Source organism: Brassica napus, chromosome C4 (genome assembly GCF_020379485.1).
Source record: "Brassica napus cultivar Da-Ae chromosome C4, Da-Ae, whole genome shotgun sequence".
Taxonomy (NCBI): Eukaryota; Viridiplantae; Streptophyta; class Magnoliopsida; order Brassicales; family Brassicaceae; genus Brassica; species Brassica napus.
Window position 1 is genome coordinate 51,718,228 of NC_063447.1, and position 27,088 is coordinate 51,745,315.

Consider the following 27,088-nt stretch of genomic DNA (forward strand, 5'->3'; position numbering starts at 1 on the left):
GATAGGCATGCAATATTTATCTTATGAAATAGGAATAGAGGTATAATGGTCCATAATTTTTCGACAAAAACAATGAAACACATTCATGTGTATATAGCTAAACATGAAATAACTTGTGTGTGTAGACTGTAATTTCTCCTTTTTAGTCAATTATTTTGATCGAAATTAATATTTCTATGATTTGGTCGGCCGAACAAGCCGATTTAAGATAATTGAACTTTTTCGGCTATAAACTAATAAAAATATTATAGTTTTTAGAACATCTCCAACTCAGCCCTATATTTAGTTTTATATGCTTTTTTTTTTTGACAACATTTAGCTTTATATGCTATAATAGAGTAAAATATATTTCATTCCACCTCTATTTCTTCCCTCAAAATAGAAATTGTTATTTTCTCTTCTATATTTAAGGACAGAAATGTCATTTCTTATAATAAAGTCATACTTTTTTATTTACACAATAGTTCTTTAACTTTTTGTGATTATAACTAAAAATATATGTTTATGTAGAAATACATTATTTTTACATATAAAACCCAATTATTTTTTGTTTACATAATATTCTTAATTATTATAGTTATAAATCAAATAAATAAATAATAATATTATTTTATTTGAAAGTCAATTTTTTTAACAAATAATACTTAAATTTTATATTTAAAACTAAAATTATTAATTATGGTTTAATTATTAAAAAGTCCACATATATTTTACATATTGATAACATATTTAAGTTGAACTTAAATACTCTATCCGTTTCACTTTATTTGTCGTTTTAGACTTATGCACACAGATTAAGAAAACTAGGCCTGGGCATTTTACCCGGACCCGAAGACACAAACCGGAACCGACCCCAAAATACAGGTTCGGGTCCGGGTCCGGGTCCATGCTAAGTACCTATTGGGTCTTTTTTTTGGATCCGCGGGTCTCGGTTCGGGTCCGGGTCCTATCCGAGACCCGTTCGGGTACCCGAAGTACCCACAAATAATTGTATATACTCGGTATATTTGGGTGATTGGGTATATTTTTGGTATTTTGGATTTTTTTTTAAGTTTCGGGTTTGGATTTTCGGGTATAATTGTAGGTTTTTGGTGAAATTTTAGATTTTTAGAAAATATAATTTGGGTATTCGGGTAAAATTCGGGTATGTTTTGGGTTTTCGGGTCTGATTTTGGATAAATTTTTGGGTATTTTTGCGGTTTTTCGTGTATTTTTAGAGTTTTTGTGTCCAGTTCGGGTACTTCGGGTCTATTTCGGGTCCTAAATACCTGAACCGACCCGGATCCGAAATATACCCGAAAATTTTTGGTATTTTACGGGTATTGAAATTATAGACCCGAACCGACCCGGACCCGACAAGACCCGACCCAGAACCGACCCGAAAAGTTATAGGTACCTATATGGGTCTAAATTGCTAGGACCCGAAGGACCCGGACCCAGACCCGACAATACCCGACCCGAACCCGACCCGAAGACCCGGATGCCCAGGCCTAAAGAAAACGTTTAATTTTGTACATTTTCAAAATAAAAACATCATTACCCATACACCTAACCATATTTCAACCAATGAAAAAATAAACAGAAGAATCTTATTAATAATGTTGCATTGAAATCATAAAACGCCACTTATTTTGAAACGAATTTTTTTCTCCAAAACGACATTTAAATTGAAACGGAGTGAGTATTAATTAATACATCATATTAAAACAACTTAATATTATGGTAAATTACTTCCGGATCTACAAAGATCGTTAAAATATTGTCCAAACGAAATGGATGGACATCGAACTTGTTGATTTTATTGTTGGTTGCTTCAAATATCAGATGATGAAGGTAACCGATTTCAAGAGTTTATAAGTCGAATCAAAAATATCAAAGATAAAAAAGCTCATTTCTCATTTCATAATGAGAAAAATATAATAATAATGATGGTTAGATAATGTCTACTTTGTTTTATTATTTTTGTTTGATGTTTTTTGTAATAAATTGTTTAAATTAAATAATATTGCATCTTTATGAAAAAAAAATTCTAAAAAATATAATGAATGAGTTAATTTTCAACATTTATAAGTTAAAGGGTGTTAATTGTAAAATTATAAAAGAATATTTTAAGAATATTTTTTTAGAAGATAAAATAGATGAATATATTGGAGACAAACTAACATCTATTATAGAGTTCTTCTGTTATAGATGAGAAACTAGAGGAATGCATCGGAGATGATATTAGCGTATAAGGAATCAGAATCCAGAATGGAGATTTCCGGTTTGATCGGTCTGGTATTGAAACCGGGTCCACTTGTCCTCTTACTCCATGGGGCATTGAACAGAACAACAATATTGGTACCTCTATCCCATGTTCCTCTTTAATTAATATTTAGTGTAAACATTTTAGTCTAATTATTATATTTTTTAACTGGGGCACTTTCCCAATACTTTAAATGGTAAAGCATGAACTCTCTCTCTTTTATACGGAGTATTTTAGTATCATAATCCTTGCGAGGGTGGCATTTCCTGTCGCCTTTCATTTTCTTCTCCGAGAAACCTCATAATCCTTGCGAGAAAGCAAAAGGAAGACAATCTTTGCTTGCCTTCTCTTTTCAAGGTATGTGCTCTTCGATTCACTTTCTTTATTTTCTCTGTGATAATGAATTCTAGAAAAACTCCTTGATTTTAAAGTTCAAAAAAAAAAAAACTCCTTGATTTTAGGGTTTGATTTTATCCATGTTTTGCAATCTTCCGTATATAATGATCATAAAAATGAATTTTAGAACAACACAGAGATTAGAGAGTATATAGTGAACGATTAAAAAGCGTGAGCGTGTAAGGAGTATCTTTTATTTGTTGGTAAAAATATTTCTAAACAAGAGTAAGAATGGTCAGATAAAAACTGTGCACTACCATGTCCCCTCATTTAGATTTTGAATATATCATAACGATGTTTGTGGTATAAGATAATTCTATGTGTTTTTTGGTTTTCTGTTGATAGTCTCTTTGGTGCCATTTGTTTCATACGATTAGGTTGAACCACTGTCTTGATTTTTTTGATCCAAATCAAAGCTATGACAGTTTCTGCACTAACTTGCCATTTCTGTATTGACTTTGATGATACGATATTCATAAAAAAAATGTTAAACTTTTGACTGGTTATTAATTTAAACTAGGTAATAACCCGCGCCTTACGCATAATGTGATTATTATTTTCGTTATTTTTTAATAAGAAAACATTAATCTGTTTAATCTGGATATCGGTTAGGTTTTAGGTTGTTTTTTGGTTTTTAATCTCCTAAAATATAACTATCATTTTAAATCAATATTTATTTGGTTTGTTTGGTTAAAATGTTTGATGTTTTTGTTTTCTTTTTCCTGTGATAATCAAAAATTACATTATTTGTTTGTTTTCATGTTATAAATCTTAGATAGTCGTGATGTTGAACCAATGGTTTCATATTATAGTTTCTAAACGGATAATATTTAAAAAAAAGAAAAGATAATTACTAAGACAAATCGTTTTACTACAATTTGGTCGATAGTGAAAGAAGCATTAAGAAAAAAAATATTTTAACTTTTAAAAATATTAGATATTTCAGTTTTGGTAAATACTTAGTTATAAGGTGCTCAAGTTAAAGTCAATGTGCACATGTATGTGTATGTAAAAGTATATAAAGATGATTGATAAATATATAAATATATTGTTAATTAATATTAAATGACATTTTTTTCAAAATAATACATGAAAAATAAAATTTTTAAAATTAAATTATTTTTAAAAAAATATTGTAAAATTTATATAAACTATAATATATAATTTATATATAATTCCTTAAATATATGTATATATATATGCATATAACAGATCAAATTGGATATATGTTCCTATAAATATTGATATTTGTGATTTGTTTTTTGTCACGGATATTGCATTTTAGTATTTGATTTGCTTCGTAGAGTAACGGATATCCGGATTTTTCGGTTCGAATCTAAACGGATAACGACTCGAGTTAAAATTTGTGAATAATTCGTAAACAATAAAAATAACGTAAAGAGGAACCATGCATGTGAATTTTATATTAAAAACGTAAAGTACATATATAGTTTTGAACATATTTATGTAGAGTTTGACTGAGAAGTTCTATACATGTGATATGTATTCATTTTAGTGTGAACGCGTTTATTACAATGCTTTTACATATGACATGTGTCCAGTTTAATGTGAACGTATTAATTACAATGCATTTCTTTTTATATATAAGAGATTACTGGATTCAGAATTTATTTACTTTATATCTCCCGAATAAAGCAAGAAACTAATTCTGGGAAGAAAATTATTCACATTTTGACTGGTAAATGTTTTAAAAGATAGTTCAAAAGGCTAAATGTTTTTCCAATATATACTCAAGGTTAAATATTAAACAGCTGAACTAAATATTTAAAAGAAAAATCTTCTTTGTAAAGTTACTTATTTTATGTTTACACTTTTAATATAAAATGAGAAATAGTTGTTTGTACATCGGTAATTACTATTCTAAAGATATAGGTTTTTTATTTTTATTTTTTGAAACATATAAAGATATAGTTAGTTTTTACTTTTTAGTCAAAGTCTAAAATAAAGAAACACCATAAACAATTTAAACTAGAGAAAATTGCCAAAACGTAACAAAAAACAATATAATTGTCCCTATAGTATAAAACTATCACTAAGTTGTCCCTATAGTATAATATTTTTTATAATCCAAAAACTAACCTTTCGTTATTCAAATTAAACATAAATTAAAACCATTTTTAAAAAGTTTAATGGAAAAAATAAAAAAAAATAAAGTAATCCCATAATGTTTTAGAAAGGAAAAAAAAATGTAAAAACAATTTAAAAAAAAAAGAACACACGACACAGATCAAAAATATCACGTAACCTTAATTGCATTTGGTTTCTAAAATCCTCCAAAACTATTATTTTAAAATCCTCTAAGGTAGAGCTTGATTCCAATAACAGTAGCCTACACCAATTATCATCAGCTAAAAAAACTCATCATGTGGTTACACTAAATTCTCAAACACCACATATTGTATAAATATGCATCATAGAACAAGAGTTTTTGAAAATCACGAGACAAACTATGGAGAAATCATAGATTGATGAAGAAGAAAAGCCAAAACCGTTTTTTTTTTATATTTTGACAAAGAAAATCGACTAGGACACATTTAGGAAATTAGAATATTTTTAGAATATTTTCCTAACTAAAACTTCCTTAATTTTCGGAAAACTTGTCTTTTTTATCTGGAGAAGGCACCTTCTACACTGTGTAGAACCATGACAAAAATTTTGAATACAATTTCTACTTTTTGTAGACGTTCATGTTAAATTTAAATTTCGCATACCCGAAATTTTAGAATACTTCATAAAAGTAGAAACTGCATTCAAAAGAAAAATGTTTTTACAATTACTATAATTCACATTCTACATATTTAGAATTTTAATCATTTTTAGATTGTTTCTTCTAAAAAAAATAGATGGACTTATTTATTCTATAATTCGTTTTCTACTAACTCATTTTCTGTAGAAAATAAAATTTTACTTTTAGTGGAACGTAGTTTTAAAATTTTATTTATCAAGTTTTTTAACCAAAACAAAAATATGTATTTGTGTATATAAGTATTTTATTAATTGTTTATATTTTTAACATTTTTTTGGATTCATAAAATTATTTATTTCATTAAATTTCAGAAATGAAAATGGTAAAATAGAAAATAAATGGACAAAATTGATTTTATACCGTAGAGACATCTACGTGTTTTTATGTTTTGTTTCGGTAATTTTCCCTTTAAACTATTCATGTGATGTAGACTAACGTGCACTCCACCACAATTAATGGCACAATGTGATCTCCACATACAATTATTAGACATCTTGACCTTTCAAGATATAATGTTTGTCCGGATGGCATATTATTCATATGAATTCATTACACAACTTTATGTACAAACTTTATTCGGATTTTCTGTTTCTCAGATTTTTTTTTTTTTGGTTTTCGATTTCTTCGGTTTTGGGAAAATATCACTGAGGTGTACCGAACTACATTCCGGTTTGAAATCCAGTTCATTTGGTTTGGTTTTAGGTATATTATTGTGTTTCGAACAATGTTTTTAAAACCGGATCGGCTAGCGAACCAGAAATATTTTGGGCCATGGGTCATTGTGGTTTGACTGGGTCTGAACTGGATTCGATCATGTTTACTTAGATTAAACTAAATTTAATGATATTTTATAAATGATATGTATTTAAAAAAAAAATAGATCATATCAAATAAAATGTTTAAATAGTCGTAATATGTAGGAAAACTTAAAAATAACAATTAAAATCTAAAATCAAATTGAAAAGCACATTTAAACTTTCATCACAGATATTATCACTCTAAATCTTCATCACCTTTAAAAAAATATATATATACACATTAGGTAAAAGTTATATTTTGAAATATAAATTTCAGAAACGAAAATGTTTCAATTATTTAAAGTCGTCGAAACAAGTGATCATGAAATAATTTTTTTTTTTAAAGTGAGAAGTAGACAAAAACAATATATTGACGTGAATATTAAACTGTGTGAATCTTGTAATTTATGAGTTGTAGAGACGACAAAAGAAAAAGACGAGAGACAATACTTTATTAATCTTTGATAAATCTTATTTTTACTTTAAAAAGAAGAAAAATTAATTGTTTCATTAACAAATTTTTGTCTTATATACGAACCGGAATTTGGCCGGTTCATTGGATCGCCAGTTTCCGGGGTTTTGACGGTTTGATAGGAGTTTTTAACTGGTTCGATTTTAGTTGAGTTTTAACATTAACCCAACCCAGATTATTTTCGGTTTATAGTTCAATCCGGTCCAATTGTCAGTTCGGTCCGATTGTCAGTTCGGTCCGGGTTTAAAAACACTGGTTTCGAAGTAAACCAACATTCTTTCATAACAGCCAAAATTGTCTCAGGATTGGTTTATGCGATAAAAATTAAAAATCTGGTTAATTTCAGTTTATTTATTTATTTATTTGATTGTCAGATTTTTGTTGATATTTATATGACCGATCGGTTTATACGTGCCAATCTGAACTGAACCAAAAACCAATTAAATTTTTAATTCTTGATATTCGGATTGTAACCAAACCAGACGTAAAACCAAAAACTGGAAACTTTTGGTTCGGTTGGTTTGGTTCATTTTGGTTAAACCAAATGTCCATTGCTACTTTATACACTCATTTGTAATAGAAAGAAGAATGTATTTTGGATATATAAAACCAATTTATTATATATATGTATACATATAAGTGTTTGATGTTTTGTTTATAGAACATTCATTAAATTTCACCAAATATTAACCGGTTTTTGTTAAAAATATATATTTATAAGATATCACTATTCAAATATAACTAGATGATTTTATGTGTCATGTGCAGATATATATTCACATTTTTTAAAGTTCATTAATTTTTGAAGTAATCATTTGTAGTTTTTTATTTAATTTAATATTTTAGTCTAATAAAATAATTTTTCATTTTTCAATATATAATTTATACTATTTTCAAATAATTTATACTATTTTCAAAAAAGTATAAAATAATTTTATACTATTTTGGTTTTCCGTTTAATAAATAAATACTAATAAACTTTTGTTATTTGGTTGTTTTGGTCAATTTCTGGTAACTCAATTTTCAATGGAAAAACTTTTTGTGTATCATTTGGACTACGGCGGTGACGAACCGTGTTGCTTTTCTGCCTCTTAGCTGTATGTAACTCTCTCATCATTATAGATAGACTTGGTTCTTTAACTTGCGCTTGTTATCTTACTCGTGCGCACGTAATTTTATTTTATTTATATGTATTATAAATTTATAAACTACAGAGTATATTATTTACTTGTTTTGTTGCTATATTATATTCCTTATAAATATTATAATAATCTCCCCTTGAACTGTTTCTTTCATAATTATATACGGAAATGAAGCTATTGGCTGTTCCCTGTTGGACTGATTCATTGCAAATCACGTATTAATTTACTTGCTAATCTGAAAGAAACAAATATTAAAAACAAAATCCACAGTAAATTCAATGTGGGGCCCTTCGCATTAGCACCGCGTACGATATCATTACTCTTGTTTTCTTTCTGTACGCGTTATCGCCAGCTTAAATATTTGCAATTGTTTACAAAGAAACGCTCCTCTGTCTCTGTGTTAAACATTAACAGCGTTTCCAAATTCAGTTTCACTTTCATTCACTTCTTCTTCTTCAGTTGTTTCACAAGTTTCTCAGTTACTTTTGTAGAATCAATCTCTCTTTCTCAAATGGCTGAACGAGTCCATCCCGCTGATTCACCACCGCAGAGCGGCCAATTCTCCGGCAATTTCAGCTCCGGCGAGTTCCCAAGAAAACCAGCTCCACCACCCGCGACTTACGTGATCCAAGTCCCCAAGGATCAGATCTACCGCGTCCCCCCGCCGGAGAACGCGCACCGTTTGCAACTCCTCTCCCGGAAAAAACCCAATCGCAGTCGCTGCAGGTGCTGTTTCTGCTACTTCCTCGCCGCAATTGTCATCCTCGTCGTCCTCGCCGGAATCTCCTTCGCCGTTCTCTACGTCGTCTTCCGTCCCGAAGCTCCGAAATACTCCGTCGAGGGATTCTCAGTCTCAGGCATCAATCTGACGTCTCCGTCTCCAATTTCTCCCAGATTCAACGTCACCGTCAGGTCGCGTAACGGTAACGGAAAGCTCGGGATCTACTACGAGAAAGGGAGCAGTGTGGACGTTTTCTACGGAGACGTCGCTCTCTGTAACGGCGCTTTGCCTGTGTTTTACCAGCCGGCGAATAATGTAACGTTGGTTAAGACGGCGTTAACTGGGTCGAGGATTCAGTTAACTAGTGGCGCGCGGAAGGAGATGCGTAATGAGCTGAGTAAGAAAACGATGCCGTTTAAGCTGAAGATTAAAGCGCCTGTGAAGATTAAGGTTGGTTCGGTTAAGACGTGGACGGTCACCGTTAAAGTTAACTGCGATGTTACGGTGGATAAATTGACGGCACCGTCCAGGATTGTGTCCAGAAAGTGCAGCCATGACGTGGACCTTTGGTGATTTTCAATTTTTTTATCCAAAAACTGCAAATGACCAAAAAAAAAAAAGACGAGAGTACAGAGGCTGTTTTGGATTTATAGGATTTTACTGAATGTTTTTTTGTTATTGATTGCGTTTTAATGTTTTTTATGAATCATACATACATTGTGAATTTGTGATTGCTAATGAGGAAATTTTCCAATTTGAACTTATTTAATATTCGTTAAAAACTTCCTCTTCGGACGATTAAAGATTTGCGAAAAGAAAACCAATGCTTAGCTATGCTGTAGAAGGAGTCAAACAGGGTTTATAATAGATTAGGTAAACTCCACATGTGAAATTAAGTTGATCAAAAAGGCTTCCGTCTCAATGAGAAGAAAAGAGCTAAATTAAAGTATCATGAAGAAGTTAATTACTTTTAACATTCATTTCATGGAGGCGTTTGGTCAAACAAGAACATCTCCCTTTGTGCCAAGTTCTTGATAAAAAAAAAAAGTAATCAATAACACGATGGACTTTTGAACATTTCGTTGAGTGAAAACCCATGGATGTTAGTTGATACTACGCAACCTTAGACTTTGAATATTTGTTTCAATACTCAGCACCTTTTTTATTTTTTTAACATTCATCTTTTAATCTCTATAATGATTTTCTTTACTAAAATAAATCAACAGAGCCTCTAACAAAAGTATACCAAAAATTTACAGTTTAAAACTAAAAGGCCAATTAAAATTTGCTATCTATAAGCAAGGCACATAAGACATACCATGTATGTGATTATTTCAATTATAAAATGGCTAGGATTTTTATTCAACTGATACAATTTCATATTATCAGAAGAAAAAATAATATATCGTATTTCACTAATACAGTTTTTGTAAAGAGATACAATAAAAAACTTTGAAACCATATAAAATTTAGAAAGCAAATTAACTTCGAAAATCAAGTTTGCTTATTGTCGAGGACAAATTTGGCATGTTGAGTACACAACTAACATTCGTAACACAAGCTTGTTTATTGTTGAGTACAAATTTAGCATGTAGAAAATAGTTTAGATTGATAGAAAGAGTTATAAATGTTGGGAAAAGTCTCATTATATTTCCCAAGACCTGAACATCTCTCTATAGCGCTTTCTCCGTTTGCCTACAAGCTCCTATAATCAATAACGGTTACCTCTTCCTCTGGAGCATCTAGGTCTTGGTAGCTGCATCATAGTTTTCGTGACATTAGTTTCTATAAGAAACTAGTATCTTGTTCAAAGGTAACCGACTCTAGATTGAATGCAATGTGTGATGATTATACTCATAGCGTAGAGTGAAACACATTACCTGCGTAGCCGTCTAGGATCCTGTCTAAAGGCCGGAGACAAAAGAAAAGGGGCTGGTCCACCTCTGCCACCACCTTCTAAAGGAGGGTTTGGTCCGCTTGGGTCCCTGAACATCTGCATTGCAAACTCAGGTGGTGCTGGTACAAATGGTCCTAGTGGCCTGTCCACATCATCATTCAGACAACATTACAGATCACTAAAGTTAATAACGGTTTATTTACCATAATACTAAGATCATGTGAGAGTGAGTAGTCATTGCTAAACCTACCCGGCACCGGGAACAGGCATGAGCACTGGCGGTGCGTTCATATCAGCAGAGTAGGAAGGAACATGAACACCGCCTTGTCCACCAAATGCATCGTAACCACCTTCCTCGGGATTAGGACCATTAGGACCGTTACCATCACCTCTCTGCTGATCCTCTGACCGATCAATTCTGTCACGCTCTCTGCGTCCACCTCGATCATCCCTCAATCTGCTCTCCATGCTTGGTTTACGTCTCATCATAGGTCTATCTCTCTGCCAATGGTATGTTCCCCCCACGTAAATAAAACTCAAAACAAGACTAATAAACAAGTGAAATTTCAAAGCTGTAAGCCTGTAACTACTCTTTTTTTTGTTTGTAACTGCCTGTAACTACTCAACATTCGATCAAATGATGAGAAAAAATCATTTACCGGGCCAGGTTGCTGCGTGGCTGGTTGTCCTCCTGGAGCATTAGGATCACTGCATATTGCACACAAATATTTCATTACAACCCGATCAGAAATAACAGAAGAGGAATCCACTGGAAACGGCCTACATACTTCATATAGTTCTGAAAATACAGTTCTTCCCGCACTTTGACAGTCATATCCACTATAAGCTCAGCGTGCTTCAGCTTGAGATGCTTGTGCACAAATTCAGCAGCATGAAACAGTTTCGTGCAGCCTTTAGCTCCACAACCATATTTCCAACCATACTTCTCATCCCTAATCTTTCGGACATGTGGATCTAAAGCTTCAATAGCAGCAGCATCTAGCTTCTCTTTGGCAGCCATCACTTCCAGTGGATCTTGACCTTTCAACCTCTGTTGCCAATGAGAATCAAATTTATCTTCACCCTCATCTCCTTTCGCATCAGGGCCTTTTCCTTCCGCTCTCACATGCCGCAGACCCTTAGCTTCGCTTGTTTCAACCTTTCCGTAATAGTCCACACCATGAACACGCCAGAGATACGTGATAAGCGTGTCAAGCAATTCAACACCCTCGAGGCCTTTCACAGATGTCAAACCTCTTATGATTATAACTGGACCAGTCGAGCCACTGTGCGACTTATCTTTTCCCGACGTTTCAGTTTCTGAACTTGATAAAACATTATCCACGATTCCTTTCTCAGAGTCCAGCTTACGAACAAGGGCTTGTGCTTGCTCAATGTCAGTTAGGATTCTCTTTGGGTCAGAAGTGAAGCTGGGTGCTTTTGGTGCCGCTGAAAAGTCACTCTCTTTACCTCTTTTACCACCACCACCACCACCTGCTTCATCCTCAGACTTTGGCTCACTTGTTTTATTCAGTGCTGTCACTGCAGGACCTCTGGAACAGATCGAAGGAAAACTGTGGGCTTTAGAGATGGCAGAATTATCATAATCATAAATGCGGAGTAGATAGAGGCCAAGGAAATGATCTTACAAATCAAGATTCCCGCTCTGTAACTCAAGTAAGAAGTCCTTCGCCACCTTCCGTGCATGTTCATTCCTCCTAAAAATTTAAAGGATCAGATAAACAAAACAAGATATCATGTGTAAAGTATAATACACAAACAGACTAGCACCGAATTTAACAGCTGCATTTTTCAAAAGAACTGAACTCACTTTTCTATGACAGTTAGCAAGTTGGTTGGATGATACTTGTCTTTTAACCTGGAAGCGTAAGCATGTTAATAGATAAGCAGAATTTCTCAAAAGAAAGTAAACGATGGGAACAGATAGTGAAAATCACCATTCTTCCTCTTTGTGAGTGTTAAAATAGACACGTTTCTGTGTTGTGATATACTCTGACTTGTATTCTTGATATCTGCAACAGGAAAAAAGACATTAAGAGACAACTGCTTAAGCACCAAGACAATTTTGTCATCGTAACCATACCTGCGTTCAGCTTCTGATGGCAATATATCATCTTCCAGCTCCTGGATAAACTGCTTGTATGACATCAATCCGTCCCTGGATTAAAGAAATACAACGGTGTTTACAGCTATAACAACGGCAAGGGCGTCTAAAAACAGCCTCTATCTTGAAAAGTGAAAGAGAACAAAAAAATGGCTTTATCTGGAACTCAAACAGCAATTGCTGAAATAGAGATGACAGACTTCAACATCTCATGTTTGACAAAAATAATGGATTAATCATGTGCCTCAAACATTCACTCTAACATACAGTTCTTTGAGCAATAAACACTTTACAAAGGATGTATCTCCCTTTCACTGAGCACCATTCATACTTCCTAGTTTGCACAATTTACTAGACCAAAAAAAAGAACATTAGATGAGGGAACTCTGACCTTTGAGTACTTCCTCTGTTAGATGCATCACCATAACCTCCACGACCTCCCTCCCAGTCTTGATAGCGCCCCATGAAGCGGCCAGGAGGTCTTTCATCACCGTAACCATGCCTTCCACCCATTTCACGGTCATTCTCATATCCAAATCTATCATTGAAACTTAAGAATCAGAAACGCAATTTGATCTTCTATACAACTATTAGGTAAGCAACAACGCAATGTCTTGGATCAGATTGGCGTTTCCAAGCATTTAGGAGATGAAGATTGATTACCTTCTATCGGGAGGTCCATAGCCACCACCACGCCGACCATCGTATCCGTTATCGTCCCTCCGGTAGCGCTTGGGAGGAGGAGGCGAGCGGCGCATGGGAGGAGAGTGCCGCCTGTCTCTGTACGGCGGCGGAGGGCTCCCGCTAGGCCGCCTCTTGTAGTCCCTGCGGGGCGGCGGCGGGAGGGGAGAACGGTCACAGCGATTAGGCGGACGTTCTAGGTCTCTGTCGTCGCGTCTCTCGCGGGAATCTCTCTGAGGAGGCTGCTGCTGCTCTTGCGGCTCATGGTCCTGCTGTGGCGGAGGAAGAGAGGTGGTGGTATTCTCCGGGGGACGGATGTCGACGGAATCAGGCGGAGGGAGCGTCACATCGGCCATTTAGAGAAGAAGATCGGAACCCTAAATCGGGGTGTCAGGTTTGGTACGACGATACACACTCTCACGTTTTATAGGTCTGCCGTTACAACTTACAGTGAACCATGATGACTCCCAGACCTATCTCCGTCTTTAGATATTTTTTCAGAGAAAATCAATAATTTATATTGTTTCTTGACCAAAATATTTATCTAATCAAAAGTCTTAAGATTAGCAAAATAGCCGAATCCGAAAAACCGAAACGAACACCATCCAAAAAAAAATGATACCACGTCTTTTTTTGATACCACGTCTAAGAAATAGTAAAATATTCACAGGGATATAAAACTTTTGTATCCAAAAAATAGAATTAAAATCGATCCGAATCGAAATTTGAAACCCAAAAATAGAATTAAAATCGATAGGAATCGAAATATTTCAAATAGACCTGAGCATTTTAACCTGGACACGAAAACCCGAATCGAAATCGACTCAAAAATACCCAACTTGAAACCAAACCGAAACTTTACAAGTATCTTTTGGATCCAAAATTCATTTACCCGAAAGAACTGGAATTGAAAGGAACCGATCCAAATAGACTCGGACCCGAAAAAAACCGATCCGGATAGACCCGACCAGATAAGAACCGGTTTGTACCCGACCTAAAAACCTTGTACATCCAAAACTATGATTTTTTTGTGTTCTATTATATATATATTATTTTATGATTTAGTTGAAATATATTTGTTAACAATATTTGTTATTATTTGGTAATATTTTTAAATAATATGAATCTTTAGAATGTAAAATTTAGAGTTTAAAAATGTTTTATTGAAATTATTAATGGTTTAACTTAAGTTATTTTGTAAAATTTTAGATATATATGGTATCGACTAAATTTGATGGAGTTCAGGTATTTCATATCTTTTTTAAGATTTTAAGTATATCCGAACCCAAAAAAATTACGGGTATTCTACATGTATTTTAATTATAGACTCGAACCAGATCCATACTTGAACCGATCCGAACCCGAACCGAAATTTTACAAATACTTATTGGGTCCAAATTTCTAAGAACCGAAAAATCCGGACCCGAAAGAAACCGGCGTGAACCCGACCCAAAGACCCAAACACACATGCCTAATTTTTCTAGCGTCAAATAGTAAAGTTTAGATCCACTCAGAGCTTAAAGTTAGAGTTTAATCTTACGTTTTGAGCAAACACATAAATCGACTTTTTTCTATGATTCAAAGGATTGTAAAGAGTTTTATTGAATATAACTGACAATACAATGAAGATTAAGAGAATGTATAAATTTGAATACAACAAAGTATCAGTTTTCACCTAGAGAGACTAGGGAAAAGCCTGCTGATACGGTGATTTCATTTCCATCAGATTAAGCTGTAGCTTAGGAGAGGCTGAACGAGTTGACTATAGTATCTGGCTTTTTTTTTATTTTTGGATAAAATTAACTGTATGACTTTGAATTTCTATTTCGTTTTTTTTTTTGACAAGGTGTTTGTTAGAATTTGGCAACTATTCAGAACAACGTTTCTTCCTTTGATGGTTGTTTATTAATTATGTTTTCTTATAATATTTTATCGTCCTTTGAGAAATCTGCAAAGAGGTTATTAAGAAGTAAACATATGACCAGCATAGAATCCAATCGACAGCAACAGAACTGCAGCCGCTGGAGCAACCACACCAACTGTGAGTTCTCTCTGATTATTCTTCATCATTCCCGCCATATATCCTCCAATATTCTCCTTGTACGCATTCATTTTACTTCTATAATCTTGCTTAACTCCATCACAAACGTTTCCGTTCTCTTCAGCTTTAAGAGCTTCTTGTTTCTCAGCCCGTTTCTTGTCTTCCTCTCTAGATGGCGTTGGCAATTGAGCTTTCTCAGCATGTTTCTCTAGTTCCGCTTCTTTCTCTCTTGTTGGCTTTGTTGGTTGAACCTTCTCGGTTTCCTTATGAACCAGGGGAGGTCTTGCTGCGGTTGTACCAATGGGAGAAGTTTGTTTCCCCGTTGGCTCTAGTCTAGGGAGCTTCACAACAAGACTTGTGCCTAAAAATATGGCAGCGATGGAGTCAACATTGATGTTTTCCGGAATAGGGAACTCCTTGCGGAGACGGATCCATCTGTTGGCTCCTGCATGACGTTCCCCCATCACGCTTACCTTCCTCGTTGAGGTTACTTGCACTTTAAGTTGCTCTTTCCTAAACCCTGTTATACCAAGAACCGATCAACACAATTCAAGAACCATGAGTAAAACAAAAACCACAATGAATGTAATACGAGAGATTGTTGATTAGTAATAATACCTGGAAGGTTAATTGTGAGAATTTCGAATCCCTGTTCACTTTTCCAGTTAAAGACTGGATCGAACTCATCGTAGATGCGGTTGGCAGTAGCATGATCAGCTTTTCTCTCCATTTTCTGAATTTTCTTGGTTTGTATTTGGATTTGGAATTAAGGATATTAATTTGGGTTATGTTGATAAGAGGGATCCAATCGATTTCTTTATGTACTAATGAACAAATGTATTTTTTCATAAGTTGTTTTCTTTGAGGTTAGGTTATTCCTTTACTTAGCCTAACTGTTATGGTCCCCTTCTATATTGTTCTTCCCCTTTTATATTCAAGTTTATTTTCCAATTCTCTAGAAAATAAACAAAAAGGTTGAGAAATGCGTTGCTTTATAGAGAACAAATAACAAGTTTTTCAGATTGGACAACCAAAGTTTTTCTATAAGATTATGCGTTTTTTTCCAAAGGATTCTCTCATTCCAATATAATGCAATGAATTTTGACATCAGCCTCAGTTCCATTTCCAAATTACCAAAAGCTTAAATAGATGTCACAACAGTCTTTACCAACAACCCAACAACGTTTAATCATCAAAATGCACCAGACTCTTACCACTTAACAATCCACTAGACTTTTTGAAAGATTCAAGAAGTTTGAGGATTTCCCATTTGCCAAAACAGCAGTAAACATTCTAGAGATCATTTGGATTCGAACAAAAGGTGACATGAGGTCGACCCTCTGGCCACACTAGCCAACTCGTTGAGCATCTCTCGCCTCTTTTCCAACTTTTCCAGCTGTTTCGGCCCCGACGCATGTTGGGTAGAAAGTTGCTTTCTTCAACTGTTTAGCATTCTTGAGGATGTAAGTGGCCACTTGTTTCTCATCTTCTCGTTGCCATCCGTATCTTGTCCACACCAATGTCTCCAGATGAAGCAACAGACATTTTGGTACACATTTCGGCTGAGTCCATTCCCAGCTCACTGGAGAACGTTCACGATAACGATATGACTGACAAAAGCGCAATTAATATGATATTAGATCATCATAATATATGAATAAAAAGAAGCTCTGGAAACAACTTGTGGTAAATTGCTAACACCAAAGAGCTTGAGGATTTGCAATTTAGGAGAGCTATCGAGCATGAAGGAAAGTAGATTCCACCCATTTATTTCATTTATATGCAGCTCCAAAGAGACCAGCTGATAGAAGATGCTACCAGTAGGACACTTAATCTGTGGATAGATGGTTAAGCATTAGTACAGAAAAAACAATGGCAGATACAAAAACGGTGTTAAATTTTACCTCTAAGGGTAAGTGAAAGGAAAGACATTTGGGTGAAGTTAGAGATGCAATGATGTTCTCATTGGCTATATGAGAAACATTTTTGATATTTGCTTCCACCAGCTCTGGCGCATTCTCAATTAGACAGAAGTCAATAAAACCGAGGCATTCGATGCTCAAGTACTTCAAAGATGGTGCATTAATCACATAGCCTCCATCATTTACATCTGTGCTACAATCCTCTTCTATGGTTAGCCTCTGCAGTGATGGCACTGCAATAGAGTAAGTCTCCACATTTGCATTGCTATATCGTTTCACAACCAAATCTTGAAGCCTAGGGCAGCCAGAAAAAAGGTTGCAAACAGATTCTTCATCTTTGAATTCCACGTAGTAAAGATGCAGCTTTCTAGGGGCATTGAAACAAACCCGAGAAGGGAAGCTTTAATACCTCGAGTGTATTGTTGTAGCTACACAATACACTTGGAAACTTTACTGTCTCTTGATCCTCACGGAAGAGATGCAACACCAATTCACGCACATGGCGTGAAAATGCAATTCCAATCAAGAAACCAATATCCGAACGACCTTTTGTATCTTCGATGTCCAAATGCAAACTTTCCAGAACTGGAGCTTTATGCAAAAATCAGCGACCTGTAAACAGCCTCTGAAGAGACATGTTCCATATCAAATTCAAACTCGAGCTTTGGCACCATCTTCCAAAGAGATCTCCACCGTTTGGACAAAACACTCGTTGCTATGACATCTTTTGTTGGAACATAAGACAATATATGCAGGAGCAAAGCTTCAGGCAACTCACTGATCCTATCCTCATTCATACCATAAGACAATATATGCTGTAACAAAAAAATAAAAATCAAATAACTAAAGATATATAGGTTTTAGGGTTGAAACAAATTAGGATTGGATCTTTACAGTTAATAAAACCAGAGAAATGGATTCCAACCAAAGCACATAAAAATGGATTGCAAACAGAGAGACATATACCGTTTTCGTTCCATTTCCGTGAACAGAAACAAACAATAATTCCTTCAGATTAAGATGCGCTCCGAACGCAAAGACAAACACATAACACAGCCTACACACGAATCTGGCTAAAGCTTAGAGATGTCGTCAATTGTGTTTAGTAGTAAAAGGATGAGCGAGCCGCAAGAGAAAAAGGAAAACAAACGGAGAAACAACAGTGAAAAAAGTAGAAAGAATCTGGAGACAAGGAAGACGAGAAGTCAAGTGAAAGAGGATACTGAAACCGACCGCTTTTCTTTTGGGTTTACAATCAAACCGAATCAAACGAAAAGCGAGGAACCAAACTGATTAACCTAATCCGGATCGGATTCGAGTATGCTGTTAGTGTTAAACCCTGGCCGTCTTTTGCATTGTATAATATTTAGTTAGTTACATAGTTAGTTAGTTAGTTACCTACGATTTGACGGACATAAATAATATTTTTTTTAAATAAAAAATCTAATGTAATATCTATTTTATGTTCTGACACGTGCAATATTTTTTAATTAAATTTAAATTTTATTTGTTATATATTTTCTAAATAATAAGATTTTATATATTTATTCATTTTTTATTTCTTTATTACTTTAAAAAATATAAGCATAACTTTTGTAATATTTTTATTAGAGCTTTTATCAACAACTACAATAAATAGTTAATGCATGCTTTAATATAATTTCTTACAGTCTGATTAAATTTATATGTTATGTAATATTGAACCTTTTTATTTTAAAAAGTCAATTTATTTATACTACATGATATTTACACCTATCAGTAATATATTCTAAAATGATATGTACATGATAACATACATGATATTTGCTAAAAGTTATATATATGTACATGACAATAATTGCTAAAAATCACTAAACATTTCATCGCTTTATATGGTTTGGAATAAATCACCATGTAGGTTATTTTAACGTTAAACATGCAATATTCTGAAATAAATAATTTAATAATTCTTATTGGAGAATTCATATATAATTATAAACAACTGTCACTGAAATAGTTAGGATACATTACAAAAATTTTGGCACTCCATATATATAGAGTCGATATTGCTTGTATTATTCATAAAAGTCAATCTCTTATGCATGTCTTTTCTTTGTAAAACTGAAAAATTGGATATTCATAAAAAAAAATTGGTTACATATTATTTATTATAAAAATTTATGGAATAAATAGTGTATACAAAGTTAATCTTACGACACTAAAAAGGCTTAATGCTCAATAGCCAAGGTGTCCACGTATTTAATTAAATCGACCACTCACAAAGATTTTAATTGGCCACGTCACAAGAGCTTTCTCCTTTTAAAACAAAAATTGGTCCTTCTTTTGGGCTGAGTTTACATTTTTAAACGTTCCAATTCAAGCCCAAGCTTACTTTAGTCCCGGAAGCGTTGGTTTTCATCTTCTCCGACTCTTCCACTTTGTCGTTACGCCGTTATGCCGTTACGGTAACCCACTCTTCAACAATCTGTTATGATCGTAAATCATTTTTAATGGTTTCTTTCCACACCAATCTGTTATGATCTTAAATAAAACGCTTCATCTGATCTTAGATGCTCAATTAGTGAGTACTCTAGGATCTGGTTTACATATGTTTGTTCTATATTTGGGTCTTGGTGTTGCTTTATTCACCATAAAACCAAATGATTTGCATGCGGGTAGATTTAAAAAGTTTTATAAATGTCACAATTCATTTGCAGAGAAGTCCTTCGTGGCTTGATAAACCTAGCATATTGCCACAGGGTCAGATAGAAACCATCCTTTGGGGTTTAGAACATCTTATGGAAAACTCCATCTTTACTGTATCTCAAGGGCAGCTGAAAATTCCATTTGCCCAACTTTTTACGGACAATTCAAACTTATTTGATGTTTGCTAACAAATCTTCTTCCTGTTTTTTCTTTATCTAGGTGGGAGCTAACTTACGGAGTGTAGATTTTGGAATAACTCTGACACATAGAGAAAAAACAATTTAGCAGCAAGAGATTGCTAATTGCTGCCTCTATGCAGCCAGTCTCTCTGCCCGAAAAATGGAAGAACTGGAGACATGTTTGGTGATGATAATAGATTCATTGCTAAACACGTAAATCAGATCAAAGGCTGTTTATTATCACACTTAGTCACTCACAATACCTCAACTTCTTCACAATTCTGATTCTTGATTCGGTACGTCTTATATGCGTCTTCTGAATAATTCAATGCTCCTTCCAGAGTTATAGTTGTCTCTTTTTGGAATATGAATAGATAATATCATAATCATAAATGTGATCCAATTAGGATCAACTAATTGTTGTCTTATTTAAGTTTTTTCGATTATTGTGGATTTGTAATGATTTTTACTGGATGGTGTTGTTTTGATAGATTGGATGAACTAATGAATAGGCATGAACACTTTCTTATCATGTGCTTACAGGAAGAAGGGACAGTGGGCGTTTAATGTTGGCGGTGTGGTTCTACCGTCACCGTCCACCTCAGTAGAGGAGTCATTGGCATATTTCAATTCCAATGGTCTTGACGTTTGGTACATGACTACTTTTCTAGGTAACTTATCATTTTCCCCTTTGGATCTTTCTCTAGCTTCTTTTACAAGTCTAGGCTCTCTATTCATTTAATTCAATAAAAGTTGTTCTGTATTTGATCCTCCTCAGATGCTCAGGTTCAAGCTAGATTCTTAAGCTTGCTATTGGCTACGAGAAGTATGTCAAGTCATCTTATTTGAAAAGGTGATTTTCTCTGGAATTAGTATGTTTATAGGTATATAATTTTTCAGTGAAATGACTCTTTTTTTGGGTCCAAATCATACATTGAAATTGGAAGAGCTTGGCATAAAACTTTTATGGTCGTTGCATCTTGAAGCTAACTTGGTTTCTCTAATCTAGAAAACCACACTACTCGATTTGACATAATCAGGCAGATGTACAATATATTTTATTGGTTTTTTGTCAGTTATTTCTTTTTAATTTCGGGTCATCTCTTATATAATCCATGATATATTGATTAACAACAAAAATGAGAAATTTGTGACATGTCCATTGCTAAGCCAAGGTTTTTTTATATAAACTTCTTATCTTACAAAAGAGCTTATTTTTTGTTGAAGATGTCAAGTGAACACCAAGGCCGTAGTTAATGTTATAATTTTCACCCTCGAAGCAAAAGTTATAATTTGTCACATTACTTTGTTTCTTTGTTTTAAACTATACCAAAAACTCAAGTATTACATTTCATATTTGCATTTTGAGATACTTGACTATGCAGTTGACAGAACTTTCTGAGGAAGATAAGAAAACGTTGGTTCTAATCATGAAGGCTGCTCAAATTCCTGACAGTATTTACTGTGAAAGCAGTTTGTCAAAGCAATTCGGATTCAAGAGATTGGCTGAAGGAGCATTGTGATGCCTCAAAACTGACAAATTAAAATGGGAATGCTTCCTGATCGACAAAAGTCCATGGTGAGTATCATTTTCAAACTTTTGTCTAGGAAAGTATGAATTGTCGTTTATAATCCTATATCTAAGCTTACACTTAATTATTTAATTTTCTTAGCTACAAAAGTTTAATATAATTGACCTATTTTGCTTTTTGTATGCTGCTATTTTTGTTTCATGGTTTTCTTTCTTGAACGTGCCATCAAAACATATTGACTTATATGCTTATGTGAGAATATGTGTCTGAATTGTATATGTGTGTGTAAATGAGAGTTGATTGTTTATTTCTTATCCAAGTTAAAGCTAAAAGTAACTTTTAATGTTAATAAACTATTATTACATATGTGAGCCAGTGGTCGAAACGGTGGCTATTGATGCAGCCAAAGACATGGTAACTGTCAAAGGAACGATGGATGTTAAAGAACTTGTGTCTTTTCTCGCCAATAGCTCAAACGAACCATCAACCTTTTCTTCCGGTCAAATAGATGACAGTGCCACCTCTCTCGCCGTAAAATAAGAAATCCCGGCTACAGGAGCTAAAGAGGAAAAGATTGAAGTGAAGTTTGAGAGAAGAAAACAGAGGGTGGCAAGAAGAAGGAAGAATTTTTTGACGGCATAAAAGATAGAAAACGAAAGATGTTGGAGATGGCAGAGAGAAGAAGAAAGAAGCCGGACACGGTGAGAAGTAAGGTGGCGGCCTGGGAAGAGGTGCTCTTGTGACGATGGTGAATAAGATGTAATATAGGTTCTTAAAATATTGTGAAGGTCAGACTTATCCGATAAGAAGTCAGAGTTATAATCCAGGTTTAGGATATAATTACGTGAGTGAAAATTAGATGTTGTACTAATCGTAACATGAACACGCTTTTTGGAATGATCACCGACGATAATCCTAACGGTTGCGCTCTATAGCAAAATCATGCACTTTGAACAACCCAAAACCATGCGCTCGGATTGTATATACAAATACGACTCAAGGGTTGAAACCTAAAACACTGATAATGTTTGTAAAACTTGGGTCACAAAGATCCATTTCAGAATATAAAGATTAAATAAACCAGCTTAAATTAACCATCATATATGATGTACTTTTAAACTATTCAAAGACTGTAGGAAAACTAATCACCCTCAATAAAATACCACAATAATCTATAAACATTATTCGAAACTCTAAAGGGAAATTTAAGAAAAATTAGAATATATAAAAACAATTATGCGTCACACCTAATAATAGGAAAAATGGATTGCAACATTAAAAAAATACCAAATAACATCTTTCATCTTTAGTGTGTTAATTGTGCTACTTATATTTTGATTCAAAATTTGTATGCATATTTTATAATACCCCAAAATATGTTCTAAAGAGAAAAATTAAAAATTTATATTTAATATTTAATATTTACAACAACCATCAAGCAAATTATTTTTATGAAATACTCAGTTAAACCTTATAAAAATATGACTACACAATATTTGAAGAAACTATATACAAACTCAAACAAAACAATTAACATAGTAGTATGATGACAAATTAAACCACAAACCTCCTTTGATCAGTCAGTATGTATGATTTATTTCTCACTCTCTCTTATTATATTCAAAATGTCCCAACTTTAATTCACTTTTGAAAGATTTTGTAAATATCGAACTTAAATGAAAGATGTGCCTTTTTTCTTAAGGATGCGATGTAAAAGAATTTTTTTAGTAATAACAGTGTTTCATCCAATTCTAACTGATATTTAAAAGGTTATACATTTAGGGGGGGTTATTGGAACATGAATTTATGTGGAATTTGATGATTTTAATAGTTGAGAGGATTTTACAAGTTAACTAGATTTAACAAATTTTATCAAATACTTTTACATAGATTTTCATTATTTGTGTATAGAATTCTATTGATTGTTATTAACTTTTAAAGTAAGAAATTAATGGTGGTAGAAAAAAAAAGAAAAAAAATCATTTTAATTAAGACAATTCTTAAACAACTTTAAAAAAAAAATTGTCACAAAAAAGATCCAAGAAATAAAATGACCAAAAAAATTAATTTATACTTCTTACTTTATAGATATATAAATAATAATAAAAAATTATATAATTTCGAAATATATGTTTTAAATTTGAATTTTTGTAAACAAAATTTGAATTATTATTTTTGAAATGTTTAATTAAAAAATACGAAAGTGATTTTTAAAACTATTTTTACAATTTTTATTTTAAATTTTTAATATTTTTTTTCTATTTTTTTAAGTTATGAATTGTATTATGTTAAAATTGTGATTTGTATATTATTTCATTCTTCAATTTGAGTTTTTGTATGTGAGTGTATTTTATTACATTGATTTCAAAAATCTTATGGGTATAGATGATATTCTCAAAGTTGAGTACTATGAGTAAAAACAAAGAAATTTACATCCCAATAACAATAGATTTTAATAGAATCTTAAAATCAATGAAAACTAAATTTTTCCAATAACAAATGATTTTGAGTGGAATTTAAAAATCATCACTCCAATAACAATGGATTCTATTTAGATTTTAAAAATTCACAAACCAATAAGAATGGAATCTCAAAATTTAATAACTCCTCTATAATTCTTTGCCCAATAACCCCCCCTTAGATATACTAATTTTAAAAGATTAATATTCAAGACTAATATTTATTTGTAAAACAGAAATAAACTTAGTGATAAATATTATCATTATATACATGTATGTCACATCATTTAAGTATTTAATTTTAATATATATATATATTTATTAGAAATGCAAATGAAATATTAGTTATTACTTGTGTAATTCAAATATATTTAATAAACTGAAATGAGTACAAAGGGTCAGATTTAGTTTGGGATAATTTGTAAATTACTCTATGAATAATTTGAAATTTGAAAATTACACTTTCTTTTGAAAAATACACTTTATACAATGTGAATTGACATTTTTATTCATATTAGATATTTTAAAAAATTAAAATATAAATTCAAAATTCGAAATAGTATGATTATTATAATTATTTATGTTTAAGATAAATTTGTGAGTTGAGATAAACATGTTATTTTATCTTTTAAATTTTTAAAATAACAAGGATATCATAAAATAAAAAAATTATGATTTGTTTTTCTTCTCCAAAAATCCAGCTATATGCAACATAATTTTCCTAAAAGAAAAAAGAAACAGAAGTATTTTAATAATAAAATAGAAGCATAATTAGAAACTGAAATCTGATTCATGAATTAGCAAATTTCTTATTGAAATGAGAGGAAAGAGGAAGAATCTGTGAAACTATATAAAAGAAAGTTTTTTTTTTCAGAAATGAAAGATACAGAGAAGGTTGCTTTCTTTTTTTTCTCAAAAAATAAATAGTTTAAGATATATCAAAAGAATATATTGTGTAGATAAATATGAATAGTTTAAGATAAATATTCCTTTTTTAAACAATCCTTTTTTTTTGTAAAACTGTTACTTTAAATATAAAATAAATTAGGAGTTGAAAAATATTCCGATTGGAAAATTTAGTAAATTTATATATACTTAAATGTATTTTTCAAAAAAAAACTTACACAATGGTGTTGATTTCAAATTAAAATCTTATTGTAGTGTATTTCTCCAAATTTTTCCATTTAATTTTTATCATAAACCAAAAAGCAGCATATAAAATTAATGAATTTAGGTATATTTATATTAAGTTTGAGATCTTATTTTGAGATAGAAAAATTTGCTGACTGGACGTTTATAATCCAAACTTATCGCTAAATATTGTTTCATATTTTATACACACAACTGTTTTTAGAGAAAATAGAATATCTACTAAATAGAAAGTAAATTGTTCATAATGAATAATAAACTACAGTAAATTATCAATATATACATATATATTAAGTAGGTTTTATCTTTTTTATTAGATCATCAAAGCAAGTAATGTACCAAAAATTGAATCATAGGTACATTTCTTAAAAACAACCAAGATTTTAGTTAATTATCTATACATCATTCATCGCCAAGTGATATGCCTCTGGTTACATATTAGTTTTAAACATTGGGTTGGTAATAGTGATACTACAAAGCTAGTGCGAAGCATTTTCTTATTTTAAATAATGTGAAAATAACCTTTTTAAGTGTGAGAAATACTTTAGAACATAGATTTTGGTCTAAGCGAATGTCATACAATTTTGGATATCAGGTACAGAAACAACGTTAATAAACATCTTTTAGTGTTTAAATAATCGAAATGCAGTAGTTAAACACCTTTTTAAAAACTATTTTTCTGAATGCCTAAACAAATTTTTTTTAAGTAGAAAATTGTTTTGTTTAAATCCAATTTTTAGAATACTGTTTTTCAAAAATTAAACTTGCTTGAAAGATACTCAATACATACTATGATTTTTCAACTCTTTGCAGTTGCACATACTTCAGAATAATATTTTTATAAGTTTATAAAATGAAATATTCTCAAATGTATGAAAATTACTTAAAACGTACATTCAAAAGACATAATCCGCGTGTAACGCAGAGAAAATATCTAGTTAGTATAATAACGTCATAACCTGAACCTGAAATAATCAACTTCAGATATATCTGGGTTCAATCTGTGATCCTTTTAATTTTTTGGATGAAACTGAACTTACCTGAAAATGATAATCTAATTTTACTTAAAATTTTGATATTAAGAGGAAACTTATTATAAGAAATTGTATAATTTTTTAATTAATATTTAAATAGCAATCAAATTTTTCCTAACATGAAAATTTTTGCCAATGAAAAATTGTTAAAAAAACTTCCTAACTAAAGCAAAATGTTCCTGCTTTCTAACTAACTCGAAGCAAATTTTAAATAATAATACAAAAATATATCCTAAAATAAGATATTCTTATATTAATATTGTAAAGAAACTGATTTAACTAACGTGAATTAAAAAATAATTATAAAGCAAAATTTTATGACTTGAGATCTAAGGAAAATGATGTTTTAAAAAATATAAAACATTTTATATAATTTATACTTGATAAATTTTTTGTTATATTCCTTTTTTATATAAATGTGATTTCAAAAAGAATTTATTAATAAAAAAATAAAAAATAAGAACGATAAAATTATAATAATAAAGCTAAATCCGTAAATATATCATTCTAATTATCATTAAGTATTTATTCATAAATATGATTTCCATATTTTTTGTTTTATTGATATTTCTCTTTTGTTATTTCATATGGTTGTGGAAAACTATAATGAAAAAGGAAATTAAAATTAAAAATTAATTTAATATTATTAAGTAAAAAGTGAATTAAAGTAGAAAATTGTAATAATAGTGATATGCATAGTTGATCGTTCTAAGAATTAATGTGGAGAGCAACTTATTTTTCAAAAATAAAATGGACTTCGTTTTGGAAATAAGAAATTGTATAATTATCAAAAGATGAATTAAATAGTAATCAAGATGTTACTAATTAACGTGAAGAAATTAAA

The 27,088-nt window shown here is 32.0% G+C and overlaps 3 protein-coding genes and 1 pseudogene across 3 annotated transcripts; 1 reads left to right on the forward strand and 3 right to left on the reverse strand.

Annotated features, from left to right (window-relative positions):
• Window positions 1-8,024: 8,024 nt before the first annotated feature.
• LOC106446772 (NDR1/HIN1-like protein 13) lies at window positions 8,025-9,304 on the forward strand. The gene has a single exon (XM_048756475.1). The coding sequence runs from the start codon at window positions 8,331-8,333 to the stop codon at window positions 9,111-9,113; it is 783 nt and encodes a 260-aa protein (XP_048612432.1). The 5' UTR covers window positions 8,025-8,330; the 3' UTR covers window positions 9,114-9,304.
• Window positions 9,305-10,021: 717 nt separating this feature from the next.
• On the reverse strand, window positions 10,022-13,863 carry LOC106445446 (serrate RNA effector molecule). Its single transcript, XM_013887007.3, has 11 exons — window positions 13,226-13,863; window positions 12,954-13,100; window positions 12,542-12,616; window positions 12,396-12,470; window positions 12,269-12,316; window positions 12,087-12,155; window positions 11,226-11,990; window positions 11,097-11,145; window positions 10,688-10,938; window positions 10,421-10,579; window positions 10,022-10,296 (listed from the first exon to the last, which is right to left on the reverse strand). Exons 1-11 carry the CDS (start codon window positions 13,597-13,599, stop codon window positions 10,236-10,238), a joined length of 2,073 nt encoding a protein of 690 aa, XP_013742461.1. The 5' UTR covers window positions 13,600-13,863; the 3' UTR covers window positions 10,022-10,235.
• Window positions 13,864-15,111: 1,248 nt separating this feature from the next.
• LOC106449272 (inactive protein RESTRICTED TEV MOVEMENT 2) lies at window positions 15,112-16,171 on the reverse strand. Its single transcript, XM_013891054.3, has 2 exons — window positions 15,903-16,171; window positions 15,112-15,804 (listed from the first exon to the last, which is right to left on the reverse strand). Exons 1-2 carry the CDS (start codon window positions 16,012-16,014, stop codon window positions 15,206-15,208), a joined length of 711 nt encoding a protein of 236 aa, XP_013746508.1. The 5' UTR covers window positions 16,015-16,171; the 3' UTR covers window positions 15,112-15,205.
• A 203-nt stretch (window positions 16,172-16,374) lies between these two features.
• LOC106445447 lies at window positions 16,375-18,016 on the reverse strand (annotated as a pseudogene).
• Window positions 18,017-27,088: the final 9,072 nt, after the last annotated feature.

What these genes read in the sequence shown, in the direction of transcription:
- LOC106446772 (XM_048756475.1), top strand. Translation starts at nt 8,331, where the DNA reads ATGGCTGAACGAGTCCATCCCGCTGATTCACCACCGCAGAGCGGCCAA.
- LOC106449272 (XM_013891054.3), bottom strand. Translation starts at nt 16,014, where the DNA reads ATGGAGAGAAAAGCTGATCATGCTACTGCCAACCGCATCTACGATGAG. An exon ending in TCTCACAATTAACCTTCCAG is followed by an intron (nt 15,805 to 15,902) that starts GTATTATTACTA and finishes TTGGTATAACAG; the next exon opens with GGTTTAGGAAAGAGCAACTT.
- LOC106445446 (XM_013887007.3), bottom strand. Translation starts at nt 13,599, where the DNA reads ATGGCCGATGTGACGCTCCCTCCGCCTGATTCCGTCGACATCCGTCCC. An exon ending in CAGAGCGGGAATCTTGATTT is followed by an intron (nt 11,991 to 12,086) that starts GTAAGATCATTT and finishes GATCTGTTCCAG; the next exon opens with AGGTCCTGCAGTGACAGCAC. An exon ending in GATCCTAGACGGCTACGCAG is followed by an intron (nt 10,297 to 10,420) that starts GTAATGTGTTTC and finishes ACTATGATGCAG; the next exon opens with CTACCAAGACCTAGATGCTC.